Genomic DNA, 17,244 nt, shown 5'->3' with positions numbered 1-17,244 from the left:
AAACAATGAAGACACCAGGTAGGCTATGCGAAAGTAATCTGATACAAATCATAGCAGGGTCTGGACATTGAACATTGTGTCACACACAGCTATTAGATTGCACTGTTCCCTGTGCAAGTGGAAAGGAGAGGACTGTCAGGCGAAGCAACAAAAATTATACCATGTTTCAAGGACTGGAGTTAGATTGCATTCAAAGCCAGAGATGAGCAGGAACACCAAAGCAAGTCAAATTCATTTTCTTGACAGTGCATCATTTTTTTTAATCGCCAGGTAAAAGCAGCAGATTGATGCTCCCCACTCTCCGGGAGTTAATAACAGGGAATTAAGTGGAGCAGCCAGAAAGACGGGTTCTGAAGAAATTAACTTATGATACAGCAAAAAGAGTCTTCTCGTAGGGCTAAGGTAATTCACAGGCAAACCACAGTTTACAAACCTGTGGGGCAAACCACAGTTTCTAAAACACACCACCTCTTGCCCAAACTCTTCTGAGTCTTTGTGGGTAGATGCTCCTCTCATGCTTCCATAAAAAGGTGATAACACCGTCAGATGCTAGAATTAAACATGCATTACGATGTGCTTCTGCAAGAAATATTCAGAAGAAAACAACCTCTCTCTTTGCCAAAATCTACAACAGCTAAAAACACTCCGAAAGCTCCAGACTAAAGCATAAAAGATCTTAACTCTTCTAACCTTTTGCAAACATCAGCTAACTAAAACACGGCTTTTCATTGAAATGCATTTACCTGTGTGATATAAAACAACACTAGCATAATGCTTCTTTGCCCCCCAAGCACAGAGCTTCAAAATACCTTTTCCTCCACAAGCTTATTTTATCTGGATTTTTTTTTAACTAATACACTTTCCACTTAAAAGGCGTCAGACTAAATTCAAAATATGAGAAGGTGGAAATTGGCAGTGAATAACATTTCCCAAACAATCTTACTATCCAAAAGTCCGAAGGAACACAATAACCCTGTCAGCACAATATCCAGACGTTTGTCACATCACAAACAGAAACAATTGCGTCTCAGTCAGTGCTTGCCATTTGCTGTAGATCCCTCTGCACGACTAATTACTGTAATACAGGATGAGTGCAAGCGACAAAGCAGCGTATCATTCTGAACATCTGCACTCTGTTTCTGTCATCAAAGAGGAGTATAATTGCACGTTAGGCTGCACAATAACAAATTTGAAATCCACTGAATGCAATCCTTTCCTCTTTTAAAAATAAGAAGCCTCTCCCTTTTTTTAAGGCAGAAGAACTTGCAAATTGTCTTCTAATCGATAGAACGAGTATCGCACAAGGCAAGAACTATTTAAAATCTGAATCTTTCTTACCAAGTACCCCAAGCCGGTAGTTGACGGTGATGACTATCACATTGCCATAGCTTGCCAGCACACTGCCATCATATAAATTTCCAGTGCCTTCCATGTAGGACCCTCCGTGAATATACACCATCACAGGTTTGGGCCCCCCACTATCTCGAATGTCTGGAAGAAAAATATTGAGAAGTATGTTATCCTGAGAACATTGTGATGCACATGAAAGTCCTAGTTTGTTTCCTTTCTACCCCAAGCTGTTATTTATTATTTATTTTTTTGAAAAGTGTTTCCCAAGCAACATATGTGAATTATGACATCTTGTACAACCTCTATCTCTGTAATGCCTAATAAAGGATTGGAGATACAAATTATGACATCGTTTCCTAGAGGAATTTTGAGCACACACACAAAATATGACGGCCACCACTGGATCACATGAAAGTTACAAAGCTTATGACTCACTTCTCTCCCAGTTTGGGAGCAACTGCGATCCTTTTCAAATGAGGTTTAGCATTTCTATGGATTGTGTGGTTTTCCTTTCGTATGGCCATTAGATTAACCATGGCAGTACAATGATAAATCTAAAAGTTGAATGTCTACTTTTGGTTGGACTTTCTTCTGTAATGTTTTATTCTGGCTTGTTTCATTTGATGTTTTAATGTAGGTTGTAAACCGCTTTCAGATTTTTTTCCTTTAAAATTTAAAGCAGTATAAAAATAAAAGCAGCAGCAACAACAAAAACCTGTCTGAGAGGCTGAAGAATCCTTGCGCTCTAAATGTCAAAACCAGGGGTTGTGTATCAGGATATTTGGGGGTTCTGATGTTTTTAGGGGGCTACTATTAGGATGCATATTCTGAAGTGTAGAAAAACTGCCTCGCCCCACAAAAAAAAGCAGGCCATTTCTCTCGCAGCCCCAGTGATGCCCCTTCAACTGAGGTGAAGAAGATTGGTAAAGAATCAGACATAATTACAGGAGAGAGGTCTTAGCACATGAATTCTAATGATGGGACATCTACTGTTGGAGGCAGAACAGTTCCAGCTCAGAAATATCTTCTGAGAAATGTGGCCCAGTTAATAGTTTGCAGCATAGTACATAGTACAAATTACCATATTTTTCGCCCTATAGGACGCACCTTTTCCCCTCCAAAAATGAAGAGGAAATGTATGTGCGTCCTATGGGGCGAATGCAGGCATTCACTGAAGCCTGGAGAGCGAGAGGCATCGGTGCGGACTGAACCCCTCTCGCTCTCCAGGCTTCAGGAAGCTATCCGCAAGCCTTGGGAGCCCGGCGGGAGTGCCTGCCGGGCTCCCAAGGCTTGCGGGCAGCAGCCTGCAGCGCGAAGCATGGGGCGGGCTGCGAAACACGCCCCGTGCTTCGGGCAGATGTCCTCAAGCCTTGCGCGCCCGGCGGGAGGTCCCGCCGGGTTTGCAAGGCTTGCGGGCGGCAGCCTGTACTGGGGGCTGGGGTCGGGGGAAGCTTGGGCTTCCCCCGCCCCCAGCCCTGCAAGCTCCCAGAGCGATGCCGAAGCTGCACACAGCTTCGGCATCACTGTGGCTCCTGTTCTGGGGGCTGGGGTCGGGGGAAGCTTGGGCTTCCCCAGCCCCGCGCCGGGGGGGCATAATTTTTTCCCCTTTATTTCCCCCCCCCATAATCTAGGTGCATCCTATGGACCGGTGCATCCTATAGGGCGAAAAATACGGTACATTAGAAGCACAAGGATCCTGACCAGTAGCATATCTCATTCAGTGCTGAAAATTGAGCATTTCCTACTTACATTAAGTAAGCAATTACTGGTGGTTTCAGTTAATTAATTAATTAATGGAGTGGTATGCCTATTAACTCATCACTGGTAACACTCCAGATAAAGGTAAAGGTAAAGGGACCCCTGACAGTTAAGTCCACTTGTGAATGACTCTGGGGTTGCTGTGCTCATCTTACTTTACAGGCCGAGGGAGCAGGCGTTCGTCTGCTCCGCAGACAGTTTTTCCGGGTGATGTGGCCAGCATGACTAAGCTGCTTCTGGCTCAACGGAACATCGACACCAGAGCAGCGCATGGAAACGCCATTTACCTTCCCACCGGAGAGGTACTTATTAATCTACTTGCACTTTTGGGTGTGCTTTCGCTTTGGCAGGAGCTGGGACCGAGCAACGGGAGCTCACCCTGTCGCAGGGATTCGAACCACCGACCTTTTGATCAGTAAGCCCAAGGCTCAGTGGTTTAGACCACAGTGCCACCTGTGTCCCTAACACCCCAGGGCTACCCTTGAAGACAGTTTGGACACTACAGTTGGTACAGTGTGCCATGCTCCAACTAGTCATGTGAACCATGAGGAGAGTAATAATAATAATAATAATAATAATAATAATAATAATAATTTATTATTTATACCCCTCCCATCTGGCTGGGTTTCCCCAGCCACTCTGGGTGGCTTCCAACAAAATATCAAAATACAATAGTCTGTTAAACATTGAATGCTTCCCTAAACAGGGCTGCCTTCAGATTTCTTTTAAAAGTCTGGTAGTGTTTTTCTCTTTGACATCTGGTGGGAGGGCGTTCCACAGGGCAGGTGCCACTACAGAGAAGGCCCTCTGCCTGGTTCCCTGTAGCTTGGCTTCTCGCAGCAAGGGAACTGCCAGAAGACCCTCGGCACTAGACCTCAGTGTCCAGGCAGAACGATCATATCATTCTGGTTTTGAAGGCTCTGTCAGTGTGCTAGCAAGCCCAATTCAAGGTCTTGCTATTTGCATATTAAGCCCTGAAAAAATTGGGGTCCGAAGAACCTGAGTGACCACTTTCCATGCTACCACTTGACTTGGCTTTTACAATCAGCAGGTGATACCCTGCTCATGGCCCTGTCCTGGGCAGAAATCAGGATGAAAACAACATGACACAGGGCAGTATAACAGTTACACGCATCTCTGTTTATCCAGACATTTAGTTCTTCATTCTTCTATGCCAGGAGTGTGGTCCCTTATTTAAACATGTGGTTGCTCTGCTATATTTTATGATGATGCATTGATCTTCCATTTTTTTTGTTTAATAATTTATTGTAGGTGGTTGTTTTAACAATGTATTATGTGAAGCTGTCGTGCACTCCAGAATATAAGAACAGTGGGATAGATAGGTTTTTATTTCTCTAAATTGCTTATTTTTCTAATCTAAAGTTCTGCTCTCATTTCCACATTTACAAAAATAAAATTAAAGTCCTCGTATGAATTGCTCAGCACTGTAATGCAAAGTTCTCCAAATGTAAACGTTTGTTTGCAGCGTTGCCTAATAGACACCTTTTTTTGCAAAGCAATTATCCCTAAAATAATGCATCTGTAAGTTATTTGTGCTAATATATGCATATTTGTGGACATTTTACTCCAGCGCATGCATTTTTGCACATATTACTTGGCTGAAGAACTGCATTGCAAAATTCAGAGATGTATGGATTTTGAAGGATGGTTGTGTTTTGGTTCTTGTTTTAAATCACTGATAGATTGGTTGGGATACAAAGATAGATAATGCTCCACATTCATGTTTCAAGCTTAATTTCAGAAGGGCACTTTGCTTGCCTATGGCATGTTTGCATCCAAGCCTCACAATGAGGCAGGCGGCTTATGGATTCATTCTCGTTCCTTCCAAGCACAGCTATTGGTGGCTATTTACCCAAAGCAGAGTATTCTGAATTTTTTTTTTTTGCTTCCTTCTACATATGCAAAAGTGAAGGAAGAAATAATAAAATATTAATATGGGGATCGCTAAATGACTGTTCGCAGCAGAAACTGTACGTGGCTAATTGTATGCTTGGAAATTGTTTAAGAATTCATTTTTAATTAAAGTCACAGAGCACCAACTGTGAATAGTAATGAAATTTCGGTGGCAAAAACATGTACATATATGCACACATAAACTGGGGTAATTCAAGGGAAATTGGGACACACACACACACACACAGCCATACATTCCAATATAAAGCAAAGTTCAAGGTATAAAGGATTTTTTTGAATAAATTCAGCCTACATAATGCCTTTTTTATGACTTCCTTCTGAATATTATGCTCCGAAAGGTTAAGGACAGGCAGTACTGCAAACTCCTCTCAATTTATCCACATGCCACGGCAGATAAGAATAGAGATGATATAAATTTTCTCCACACTGCACTGTCAAAGATCTCAGCACTGACCTACAGGAAATTCACTTCTTTTGTGAACCATGAGATGGTTCCCCCCCCCTCAGTAAGTGTGAACATTTACTCTCAGTCTTGCATTTCCCCAGAAATTTGGCAGGAGATGTAGGCAACATTCAGATGTCACTGAGCCCTCAGGCTCATGTGGTGTTATGTCTGAATAGACTTTGCGAATTTAATCCGTGCCTTGCCACTCCCAAAGGACTTTAGGGATGCTCTGGAAAATTCGATTCCATCTTTTTTCCCCTAAGATTTTGAAGCTCCAAATTGTTCGGTCTTGTTTCTGAAGTGGAAAGAAAGCACTAAGAACAACCCCTTGTTCTGCCTCCACTGCTAGAGGCAAAGTACCTCTGAATATCAATTGCTGGAAATCACAAATGAGGAGAGGGCTGTTGCACTCAGGTCCTGCTTGTGGGCTACACATAGATAATTGGTTGACCATCATGGGAACAGGATCCTGGGCTAGATTGGCCTTTGCCTGATCCAGGAGGGCTCTTCTATGTTCCAATGTTGTTGTTGTTGCTGCTGCTACTGCTTGGGGGAGAAGACCCCCTTCACATGACCGGTTTACAAACACACATTGACAAAACACCACACAAAAGCAAACTGCAATTGTGCATAAGTTCACATTAAGTTTGGGCTGTTTTGCAGAGATGTATTGAGGCACCAGTGTACATTGGTAACCAGCTAAAGGGGAAATGCACCAGACCACAAGACGCACCTAGTTTTTGGAGGAAAACAAGAAAAAAAAATATTCTGAATCTCAGAAGCCAGAACAGCAAGAGGGATCGCTGTGCAGTGAAAGCAGCAATCCCTCTTGTTGTTCTGGCTTCTGGGATAGCTGCGCAGCCTGCATTCGCTCCATAAGATGCACACACATTTCCCCTTTTTAGGAGGGAAAAAGTGAGTCTTATAGAGCAAAAAATATGGTAATTGGATTAACTGATACTTGTTGCAAAGAACATGGAATTCAGGAGGAGGAGCCGGGGTGGATGGAAAACAACTCGTTCCAAAAGAGCTACACTGTTGCCATTGTTGAATCATGGAGCATTTTCCATATAATGCTGATTATAATAATAATAATGAGCTGGGAAAGATGGAATTAGAGTGGGAAAACGGGATGGCAGAGCATTAATTTCCATTACTGAGCTTAATTATTATGGCAATATTTGCAAAGTTATATTTCAATTTCTGTGGGGAGATTTCAGGTTTTTAAGAATGCATTTATTTTTATTAATGGTTATTGAAACCATTTATTTTAAATGTATTTGCTGGAACATTTATTATTTGCCAGTATTGTTGTTACTGGGTCTTTTATACCTATTATATTGTGAGTTGCCTCAAAAGCAATTTCTTTTGAAGAAAGGCAGCATATAAAGTCTAATGCAGCCTTCACCAACCCGATGTCCTCCAGATGTTTTGGACTACAACTCCCATCAGCCCCAACCAGCATGGCCAATGGTCAGGGATGGTGGGAGTTGTAGCCTAACATCTGGTCTGATCCAATCAGGAGGTTGGGGCTGTCTGTCCTAGTCTAATAATTAAGGCTACACAAGCAACAGAATCCTCAGGTGGTGAGATGGAATGGACCACTTCGCACTGTAGCTAGGTCATTTATATTTTTGAATGCTCCCATATTGGGAAAAGAGAGCATGCGGAGCAGGTAGGTTTTCTCAGAAAAGTGGTGGATAAACGTTGCTAGTAGTATTCTAGTCAAGATATATGGCATGCTTGCAGGATATGACCAAAGAAGCAAAACAGGCATCGTATTACGCTCAAGAGCAAGTAGAAAGAAATGGTTCAAAATCAGGTACATCCAGGAAATCAGAGCTTACTGTGAGATGCTGCTAACTTATTAAATTTCTTCCTGTTACCTCTTTCAGAGGCTGCCGGGGGTCTTGGACCATTGATGCAAGGGGAGCTGTCAGACGTAGCAGTGCATGTCCCAATTTAGCAGATCATGAAAATTATAGGCAAAAAATTACCTATGAGCAACTGGAACTTTTAGAATTAGGTATAGGCTCCCGGTTCCTAGCAGAGCTGGGGGCTGGCTCTGCATCTCATCTTCAGATCCAATGCTGAAGAATGCAGCAAGGCTGCTCCAAGTGACAAAGGCTGGAAGCAGATTGAAGCCTTTTAACCCTCTGCCTCCAAGCTACCTCCTCCAGACTTTACCCCCTTGAGAGAATTTCAGAGCAGTGAAAGAACAACCTCCTGGACTGAAGAAGGGCACTTCTCCTTGGTTCCATGGCCTCCTTCCCTGAATCAATGATGAGAAGTGGGAGATATCTGGATGTTGAGGATCAGGAGAAGGTGACTTAAGAGGTTCATGCTCTGATCCAACAGGCCCTGGCAGCAGAGGCGGATTTAGGAGATCATGACCAGTTTCGTCGCAATGGGCTTGGAGCCGTGGGAGCACTGCAGAAGATGTGCCAACTATGATTTAGAATGGAGCACAAGAGGTAGGGGGGCACCAAATGATGGTGTTGTACAGGCCACCATTGGTCTTTGAGACCCCAAGGTCTGCCACTGCTGGTGATTTCTGAGGTTCTTCTGTGACAACCTTGGACATAGTGGTCTTCTTATCTTCAGCTGTCAGCTCAGAGCCCGGAACCTGGCTCAGCAACTTATTTGTTTTTGGTTTTTTTTAAGAATAATTTTTTATTAACCGACCAATCACATCAAATCAAACCAAATTACATAAATTCCAAATTACACAGCCGAATTTTAAATTTTTGTTGGGGGTACCCATATTTCAAGTTCTGAAGGGGATCCAATCAACTTCTTGCTTCTTACTGCTGTTTTAATGTCCACAAATCTAACCTTATGATGTTCACAGTACTATCCAATCCTTTCTTCTTGTTTTTCCACATCTCTTGTTGTTATTTTCATATATTTTTCCTTTCTCTTTGTGACCTCTGATAGTCTCCACAAGCGGGTTAGACAGTTTGTAATCCTGTGTGGATATTATTATTTTTTATCCAGTAGCCATATCCAGACGTTTTCCATGTAACATCACTTCCATACATCAAAACAGTCTTAGCGTCATTAATCTTCACCAATCTGCCTCCTTTCTCAAAACCTCTGAGGAGATTCACCAGGAATGCAGTCTGAAAACAAGTCCATTCCTTCTCTCGGCTATAAATCCTTTGGCAAGATGGCGACTCTGAATTAATTGCTGCGCCATTCCAGAAGCTCTTATTGCTTCTCAATCTCCATAAAGCATACTTTTGGTTAAAGTTTATCTCCACACAGACCTTAATCATCCTGCTTGGGTCAGTTCAACCGACAATTCTAATGAGGAGGGGTTCTTGTAAATCACATAGAAGGAAAATAAAAAAGGTTCCCCTCCCCATTCAGTCCCATTGTCAACATACCCAGCCTTTGGTGTATCTTCATCATAAAATATTCCTGTTTCTCCAACCCGTCGTCTTCTTTCGCAGAGGTCACTTAAATTAGCAGACTTCTTCACTTGAAATATGTGCATTTGCTTCTTTTGTAATTAATTATTCCAAATTGCTGCAGCTAGTGCGCGATCAGAGACAGCGTCCAGGAGAGCCGAGGTCCACACGGGGGCATTCTGCCTAGGGCCCTCACCCCCTTCTTTCGAATTAGGGGGTGATTTATGGGCACAGCAGGCAAGGGCAGTATTCCCCATTTCCTTGGGGCAACAAGGGAGGCTGCCTACTCCCATAACAGCCTCTTAATACCCCGTGTGGGTCGGAGAGATGGTATTGTCGGCCATCTTCCAATGCGCCCCCTAGTGGCCCCCCGGCTCAGCAACTTATTTGCTGCCTCTGCATCTTCAAGCTCTGTGTCTGGATCACTACTGGACTCAGAGATCATGACACTGCCTGCTGGACAAGTTGTGTGTCCTCTTTCTAGATTACCAACACTACAGTGGTACTTTGGTTCTCAAACGCCTTGGTTTTCAAACGCCGAAAATCCAGAAGTAAGTGTTCCAGTTTTTGAACATTTTTTGGAAGCCGAACATCTGATTCGGCTGTTGGATATTGTTTCCGGGGTTCCTGCACTAATCAGAAGCCGCACCTTGGTTTTTAACATTTCAGAAGTCAAACAGACTTCCGGAACGGATTAAGTTTGAGAACCAAGGTACCACTGTATTTGGCGTTTTTGTTTTTGCTATTTATTTTGCATTTTTGTTTTTGAGACTTTTTCGGATAATTTGCTTATGTGACTGTGTGGAACCCAGTTCAGCTACTGATTGATTGATTGATTGATTGTGTGACTGTGGGAATCGATAAAAGCCCCCGATCCAAACAATGTCTATCATCAGTGTAGGTAAGGGGGGAAATTATCATCTACAATCCTGTCTTCTTTATTTTATAGTACAGCACATTGATTATTGCTTTCATTTTATGGATCAATGGTCTTGTTAGATAGTAACATTCACGTTAAATTGCTGCTTTAGGGGTTGAAGTCTGGTACAGATTAATCTGTTTTTCATTACTTTCTATGGGAAAGCTTGCCTTGGTTTTGGAACACTTTGGTTTTGGAAAGGACTTTCAGAACAGATTAAATTTGAGAACCAAGGTACCACTGTATATATAATTGAATGGGGGGTTATGCAGGGGAACACTTTTAGACTTTCTTTTCTTTTTTTAAGGAAGCTGCTGAAGAATTTCCTAATTAAACTGAGACAAGCGTTCTTGTATAACTTACCTGCTGCTGGAAATGTGGGCTAGACAATGGAAATGCTGACAGCCCCTTCATTGCTTATAATTATATGGGAGCTATTTTCACGAAAGCTTTGTCAGGATTTATTCTCCCCATACTTTCAAGTGTTACCAATACAATTATGATAATTCGGTGCAAGCTCTGTCTTTGTCAAGTGGGGGCAAAAACATAGCTAATGGCAAAACTGAAAGCACAAATCATTTGAATTTTTAAACCAGGAGGTTCTTCATGGGCATACAATGGGGCGCAAAAGCCTTTTCTGTTTATGCGAGATCATCTTGCGCAATATAAATATGCACTTGAAGCCTGCAGCGTGGAAAGTGGCAGGCTCGCCAGTGCCACCAACTCCTTCTTGGACTTTATTGCCACACCAGCGTTTTCAGGTCACCCTGGGCAAAACTTGGTTGATAATTCGAAGTACCAAATTCACTCATCATGCCAGGCATGTATGTTGGGGTGGTCCATCTGAATATGGCCTTGGCATGGAAAACAGTACAGTGGTACCTCAGGTTAAGTACTTCGTTCCGGAGGTCCGTTCTTAACCTGAAACTATTCTTAACCTGAAGCACCACTTTAGCTAATGGGGCCTCCTGCTGCTGCCGCGCCACTGGAGCACGATTTCTGTTCTCATCCTGAAGCAAAGTTCTTAACCTGAAGCACTATTTCTGGGTTAGCGGAGTCCGTAACCTGAAGTGTATGTAACCTGAAGCGTATGTAGCCTGAGGTACAACTGTACATGCAAGGCTCAACTGCATGTGAAGGGGAGAGCAAATGTGGTACAGTTGTGTACAGGATCAAAACTGGGGAGATTTGGGACCAATTCCCTAGTCGGCAGTGCTATTTGCCCAGGCTGTAATCCTAAATGGACTAAGGGCCGCCTTAAGTATATCCAGCTCCGTGGTGCAAAGTTCCCCCTGGTGACCCCCCTTTCCCAGAGTTTTTTAGGGAGGACGGCGCTGCCGGTGGGGCTGGAGGAAGCAGGCAGTGGCTGGAGGGCGGCTCCTCGGGTGGCAAAGAGGCAAAGGCTGGACGTGGCGCCTCCTGGCTCAGCTGACCGCTTCGTGCCATAGTGGCTACAGCAGACGGAGGCTCCGGGCACAGCGCTGCTTCGGTACGGCATGGCGGAGGTAGGCGAGGGCGGCGAGCTGGTGCCAGGAGGCGCCGCGTCCAGCCTCCGCCTCTTCCCTGGCGCCCTCCAGAACTTGGGGCCCTGGGGCCCCATGCCACTAGCCTCTATGGGTAAGACGCCCCTGTAGGGGGGAAACCCATTGAACACAGAGAGATTTGCTGCTGAGTAGTACTATTTAGGATTGAACTCTCCATGAACATGGGCAAGAAGGGAATGCTGGATAAGCAAAGTCTTATCTAGTTCAGCACCACTTCAAGAAAAGGTTAGAAATGGAGGCTGCCAGGATAGGGTTCTCTAAAATTGTCAATGGTGGCAAAGAATGTTGAGCAAACCCCCCTGCCCCATTGATTAGAGTTTCATTACTCTGTGATAGGTAAAGGGACCCCTGACCATTAGGTCCAATCGTGACCGACTCTGGGGTTGCAGCGCTCATCTCGCTTTATTGGCTGAGGGAGCCGGCATACAGCTTCCGGGTCATGTGGCGAACCAGCGCAGTGCACAGAAATGCCGTTTACCTTCCCGCCAGAGTGGTACTATTTATCTACTTGCACTTTGACGTGCTTTCGAACTGCTAGGTTGGCAGGAGCAGGGACCGAGCAATGGGAGCTCACCCCGTTGCGGGGATTCGAACCACTGACCTTCTGATCGGCAAGTCCTAGGCTCTGTGGTTTAACCCACAGCACCACCCGCGTCCCTTACTCTGTGATATATTACTGCTAATAATTCCCATGTAAAAATACAAGCGCTGCCCATGGTAAGACAAAGAAATTGATATAGTTACTTTTCCCACTGTTGTTGTTGTTACGAAACTAGAGAGCTACAGATCATTAGGCTGTAATGTGCACTAGGTGCCTTTGGGGTCTTCTGAAAGAAAAAAAAATGAAAAATGATCTAATTAGAGCTGGGTCAGTGGTAGAGCCCAAGGTTTCACTGCTGCATGGATTGGGAAAAGTTGGATATGGGTAGTGATAAAATGGTTAAAAAAAAAGTGGAAGGGAACATTGAAAGGAAAACGGTTCACCTATTATTATTACAGATGTGGTTGAAGTGCACTTCATAGTTGGAGAGGTGCTCTGAAATTGGCTGGAAATATGATATCTCTGAGTGATCTACTGATATGGATTTTATTACACCATTGGATTTATGTTCCTTGAATTTGCTAAGCAGATTTATTCAGTTTCCTTCCTGTCACATTTTGTGATTTATTAGCTCATGGTTTCATTTCTCCTTGGGAGTCAGACATCCCATTTTCAATCTCTCAGGGCAGAACCAGATGTTAAAAAGGGAAGAGGCCCACTAATGAAAACACTACACTGCCTCTCTTTTCCCTCAGTAACATATGGGTGTGACATCACCATGTGCACCCTGTCCCCCAACTTTGTGAGTAGTAGTGTCACATCTAATGTCTAAATGCTAGCGTCACTTCTCAGTCAAAGTGACATGGCAAACTTGCGACCCTTCAGGTGTCACTAAACTACAACTCCCATCAGCCTCAGCTAGCACAGTCAATAGTCAGGGCTGATGGGGGTCAATACTGAGGGCTACAGGTTCCCCATCCCTGTCTCAAATTGTAGGCAGGGGTGCACATGCACAAGCTCCACCTCCAATGTCCCTGGACACTCAGGCTTTTACACACACACACACCCCAATAAAATAAACTCATGGACCCCTCTCAGAATCTGATGAAAGCTATGGAGTGGCTGGGGAAATCCAGCCATATGGGCAGGGTATGAATTATTATTATTATTATTATTATTATTATTATTATTATTATTATTTATGGATCTTCTCCCCAGAAATATGCACATGAACACAACATTTTTGCACACAATTTTATTGCATGGAGGGGAAAATTTGTGTCTGATTCATGGACCCCAGAAGCCCATCCATGGACCCCAGGTTAAGCACTTAAGTTTTGGATCTTCTCACGGCAATTGGAAACCCTGCTAAGACGGTGTGTGTGCCCTATCCACAGTTTAAGCCCTTGTGTGTTCAAGCAAGTGCAGTTTACATTTTCCATTCCTTTCAGTGCAGTGGGGTAGGAGAGATGGGGAACAAATTCACAACCAGCAACCAATGCGCCCCTTTGGTTTCAGATAGTACATGGATAGTTGTTTTATAGTGTACTACTAGTGTTTTTTTATCGTGTGCCATTCTTGGGCTTCTCTATCGCTCTCTCTCCTCACAACAAGTTTCTAATTTAATTTAAGAGGCTACAGGGGCAAAGAAAGAAAGAAAAACCCACCCGAGGGAACAGGGAAGTTTACCCACCTCAGATCACCATCTTACTCAAATGGTCCTCTGTTGTGGGGGGCCTTCCCCATATGCAGCTTTTGCTCCTGAAGACTCTTTAATTTCTCCCCTGTTCAGTGTTAATTGAATGGGGAGAGCTTTAACTGGCTGCAGGGACAAAAACTGGGTGGGGAGAAACACACTGAGCTCTCATGAAGGACCCTTCAGGTAAACTGATACATCTTGGTGAAAAGGCTTTCAGAACATCCTCATATATATTTTTGTTCCTGAAGAACTGCCAAGTCATCCATTACATTTTGAGAGAGATGCATTTTGGCAACTGGAAGCCACACATGGTGTCAGAGCTGTCAGTGTGCTCCACCTTTGGCTGCCAAAGACCCACAATCCCTGGCTTACAGAAGCTTTTTCTTGGCCACGAAATCTCTGTTTCTCTTGCTGCTCCAAAGCCTTTCTCAGGCACGGAAGTCATGCCTCCTTCTCTAGCTCAGACTGAAATCCAAGTCCTGGAATTATTTTGGAGCTTAGATGCAAGGTTCACAATCCTTTGAACTTAGATTCCAGACAGAGTCCTTGAAAACTTCACTAGGATACCTAGTTTTAATGGGAAGGGTGGTTTTCTATGACAAGCTGAGAAGATGCAACTTAACTCATTTCATAGAAGCTTCTGAACTGTGCTCTGATTCTTACCATTCTGTCACTGCCTGCCGAAGCTGGATTTGAGCTGATAGGCTTGAATGTTCAGCTCTTTCAACGAATGAAAGGTACTGATTAACTCAACAGATTTTTAGCTATTAGAGCCTGCCCTAGCAATTATGTGGCAAATTAGGAAAGCTACAAAAGGTCCGCTGTGTAAATAGCTGGGGTTTGAAACTATTTCTCAAAATTATCTGTGAGTAACACAGGCTTTTCCAGTTGCTAATTGAATAAAAACTGTGCTTATAAACCTCTAAGTGTTGCATTGCATGGTATGCTTTTATTAATTTCTGGTTATGGCAGGGGACCACTATATTTATGAAAGAACTGCCATCTCTACTGAGAGTGTTAACAGGGTTGCAAAGACACCCAAACAACATGTATCAGAATATGTGTGTTGGGGAGTAGAGGATGGATGTTCATGAATGAAAAGCAGTGGACAATTTGATGAAGCAATCCAAAAGTGATGTCTTTTCCACATGCAAATGTGCCTGTTTTACACCTCATACTAGAGCAGGTTACATATAACCAATATTGATGTATAGTGGCCAGAAAATTGATAGACCTACAGTGGTACCTTGAGCTACAAACGCCTCAGGTTACAAACACTTCAGGTTACAAACTCTGCTAACCTGGAAGAGTTAGCTCGAGTTGAGAACTTTGCCCAAGGATGAGAATGGAAATTGTGTGTCGGCGGCGCAGTGGCAGCAAGAGGCCCCATTAGCGAAAGCACGCCTCTAGTTAAGAACAGTTTCAGGTTAAGAACGGACCTCCAGAACGAATTAAGTTCCTAACTAGAGGTACCACTGTATTGCATTTGTGAAGGACAACAAAAACAGGATGGCTTTGAAGTACATGACAGACTCAGTACATGGTGCTGGCTTCATGAACCATGGTGAGATACTATTTGTGCAAGGCTGCACAGTACAGCATTGCACAAGAAAATAAAACAAAAACAAAAAACCCCAAAACCCAAATCCTTATTCCGCTTCAGCAACCTTTTGTGCAAATGAAAGGAAGAAAGCTGCTAGGCAGCCCATCTATAAAGCACTGTACAAACTGTGTTTTCATGCTCCTTGGGTCTTTTTTGGATGCAATCCAACAATGTACAATGTGTGTGTTTGAGGGCAGCTTGCAAAGTGAAGGAATGTGGGGCTAGATATTATCTGGAATGGGTGGGCAGTTATAGGGATTATGAGACACAATAGTTTATAATCCCCAGTGACATTTTAAAGAGGTGTGTACAAAGTGGGGTAGTGGAATGGATAAAGATGCAATTCTTTGCAATGTCAGAATGGTTAGTCATGCATCGTGGTGGGGGAAACCGACCAGTGAATGGGAATAAAGTAGCATTGGCAGTGGTGACCATTTCTGAGTATGCCACATTTTTGTCCGTTTTCTCCTTGCTTGACTATGTTCTTCTTGGGACTGATCCAAGCATGTGGAAATGGACATGGTACAGTCCTCTCCATCTCTGGTATTTGTTTTCCCTTCTCCCCTTTACTCCACCCTGGTGTTTTCCTAATATGGAAATATTCAATACATTAGTAGTTGTGCTTTAGCAGACGCTTATCTACAGTGTTTGACATCTGAATCACAGGGGTACCAGGAAGCACTTCAAGGGGGGGGTGCCTTGATTTGGGGCTCCTTGCACAGATTCAACTTTGCTTGAATCAAATAACTTCCTTCCACATTAAATCTTAGGCAGTGTACCAACAGGATTGTGCCATCTCAGAAACTGCACATTTGTATCTTAAAGATGTATGCAAGATGAAAAATAATGTTAGATCCAGGTCTGCGTGGAAGGCAAGGTGATTAGGACAAGAACAGTCCAAAAGGAAACACATTCCTAAGCATGGGAAAATGAACTATGGCAAAGTGACCTCTACCGCTGACCTCAGTTTACAGTTCTCTTAATTTTTGTTTTAAGGAAGAAATAAGTGAAAGGGTTGCTATTCAACCATGAACACATTAAAGTAAACAGGAGTTATATGAAATGACCCCCAAGGCTGAGAAGCCCTGTTTTGGGGCAAGCTAAGTTTAAATAAATAACTGTACTAATAGGGCACTGTTGTTATTTTATGGGAAATGAGATGTTTAGGGATTTCTGGACAATGAGAGAAACCCATGGACTTGTAGTAAGCCTGTGTCCCAAGCCTGTAAATCATGTTTTCATTGGACACCAACATTTCCCCCACACATAAACTGAAACACGAACAATGGGCATGACCCAGTAGCCTCAAGTCCACGACCTTGGGCCCTGGAGAAGAAATGGACAGCAGGCCTGCTTGGGATACTTTGAAATTAAATTAGAAGAACTTGAATAAGAAATAATTCTCAGTAGGGTTTTGCATCAAGTGGAATACTCAGGACAGTCAAAAGAACAGAGTTCTTTGCACAACAGGGAATTCAACTGAGAAATTCGCTTCCAGTAGCCGTAGTGATGGTTACCCAACCTGGATCGCCTTAAAAGAGGATTGGACAATTTAATGGAGATTGATGTCATCACTGTCCATTTCTACCTCTGCTGTCAAAAGCTGGGAATCACAGGTGCAGAAAAGGCTTTGGTGCTCAGGATCTGCTTTTGGGCTTCCCATGGGCATCTGGTTGGAAGGGCTGGAATTAGATGGGCCTTTACCATGATCCAGCAGGACTCCGCCTGTGAAGGGTGTAATTTTTTTAAAAAATGTATTTTATTAAATCTCTTTAACAAACGAAGACAAATTCATGTGTGTGTCTCTAGAATTCCGTGTTAAGGCTGTCAATTCAGAATAGACTGGGAACTGGGTCTTCAGAGTTTTCTCTCTTGTTGTCATGCCTACTAAGGTTACGCAGAGTTTGGGATACCATTTTTGGGACCTGAAGCAGAAGTCAAAGAGTTGCAGTCGCAACAATCCAGTTGCTTGGGAAACACTTTTATCACAGCGTTTATCATTCCTTCCCCAACAAACACAACATTTCCATATTTATT

General features: G+C 43.4%; 1 protein-coding gene across 8 annotated transcripts in view; it reads right to left on the bottom strand.

Moving 5' to 3' along the window:
* The window catches only part of NLGN1 (neuroligin 1), a 628,672-nt gene that overhangs the window by 288,931 nt on the left and 322,497 nt on the right, over positions 1-17,244 (bottom strand). For all 8 annotated transcript variants that reach the window (XM_053390579.1, XM_053390581.1, XM_053390578.1 and 5 more), the window contains one exon: positions 1,339-1,491. In XM_053390579.1, the coding sequence (XP_053246554.1) occupies positions 1,339-1,491 (153 nt within the window). The remainder of the gene's footprint in view (positions 1-1,338; positions 1,492-17,244) is intronic.

Source organism: Podarcis raffonei, chromosome 5, assembly GCF_027172205.1.
Source record: "Podarcis raffonei isolate rPodRaf1 chromosome 5, rPodRaf1.pri, whole genome shotgun sequence".
Lineage (NCBI taxonomy): Eukaryota > Metazoa > Chordata > Lepidosauria > Squamata > Lacertidae > Podarcis > Podarcis raffonei.
Note: the sequence above shows the minus strand (reverse complement) of the source record. Positions and strands in the feature narration are given on the sequence as shown.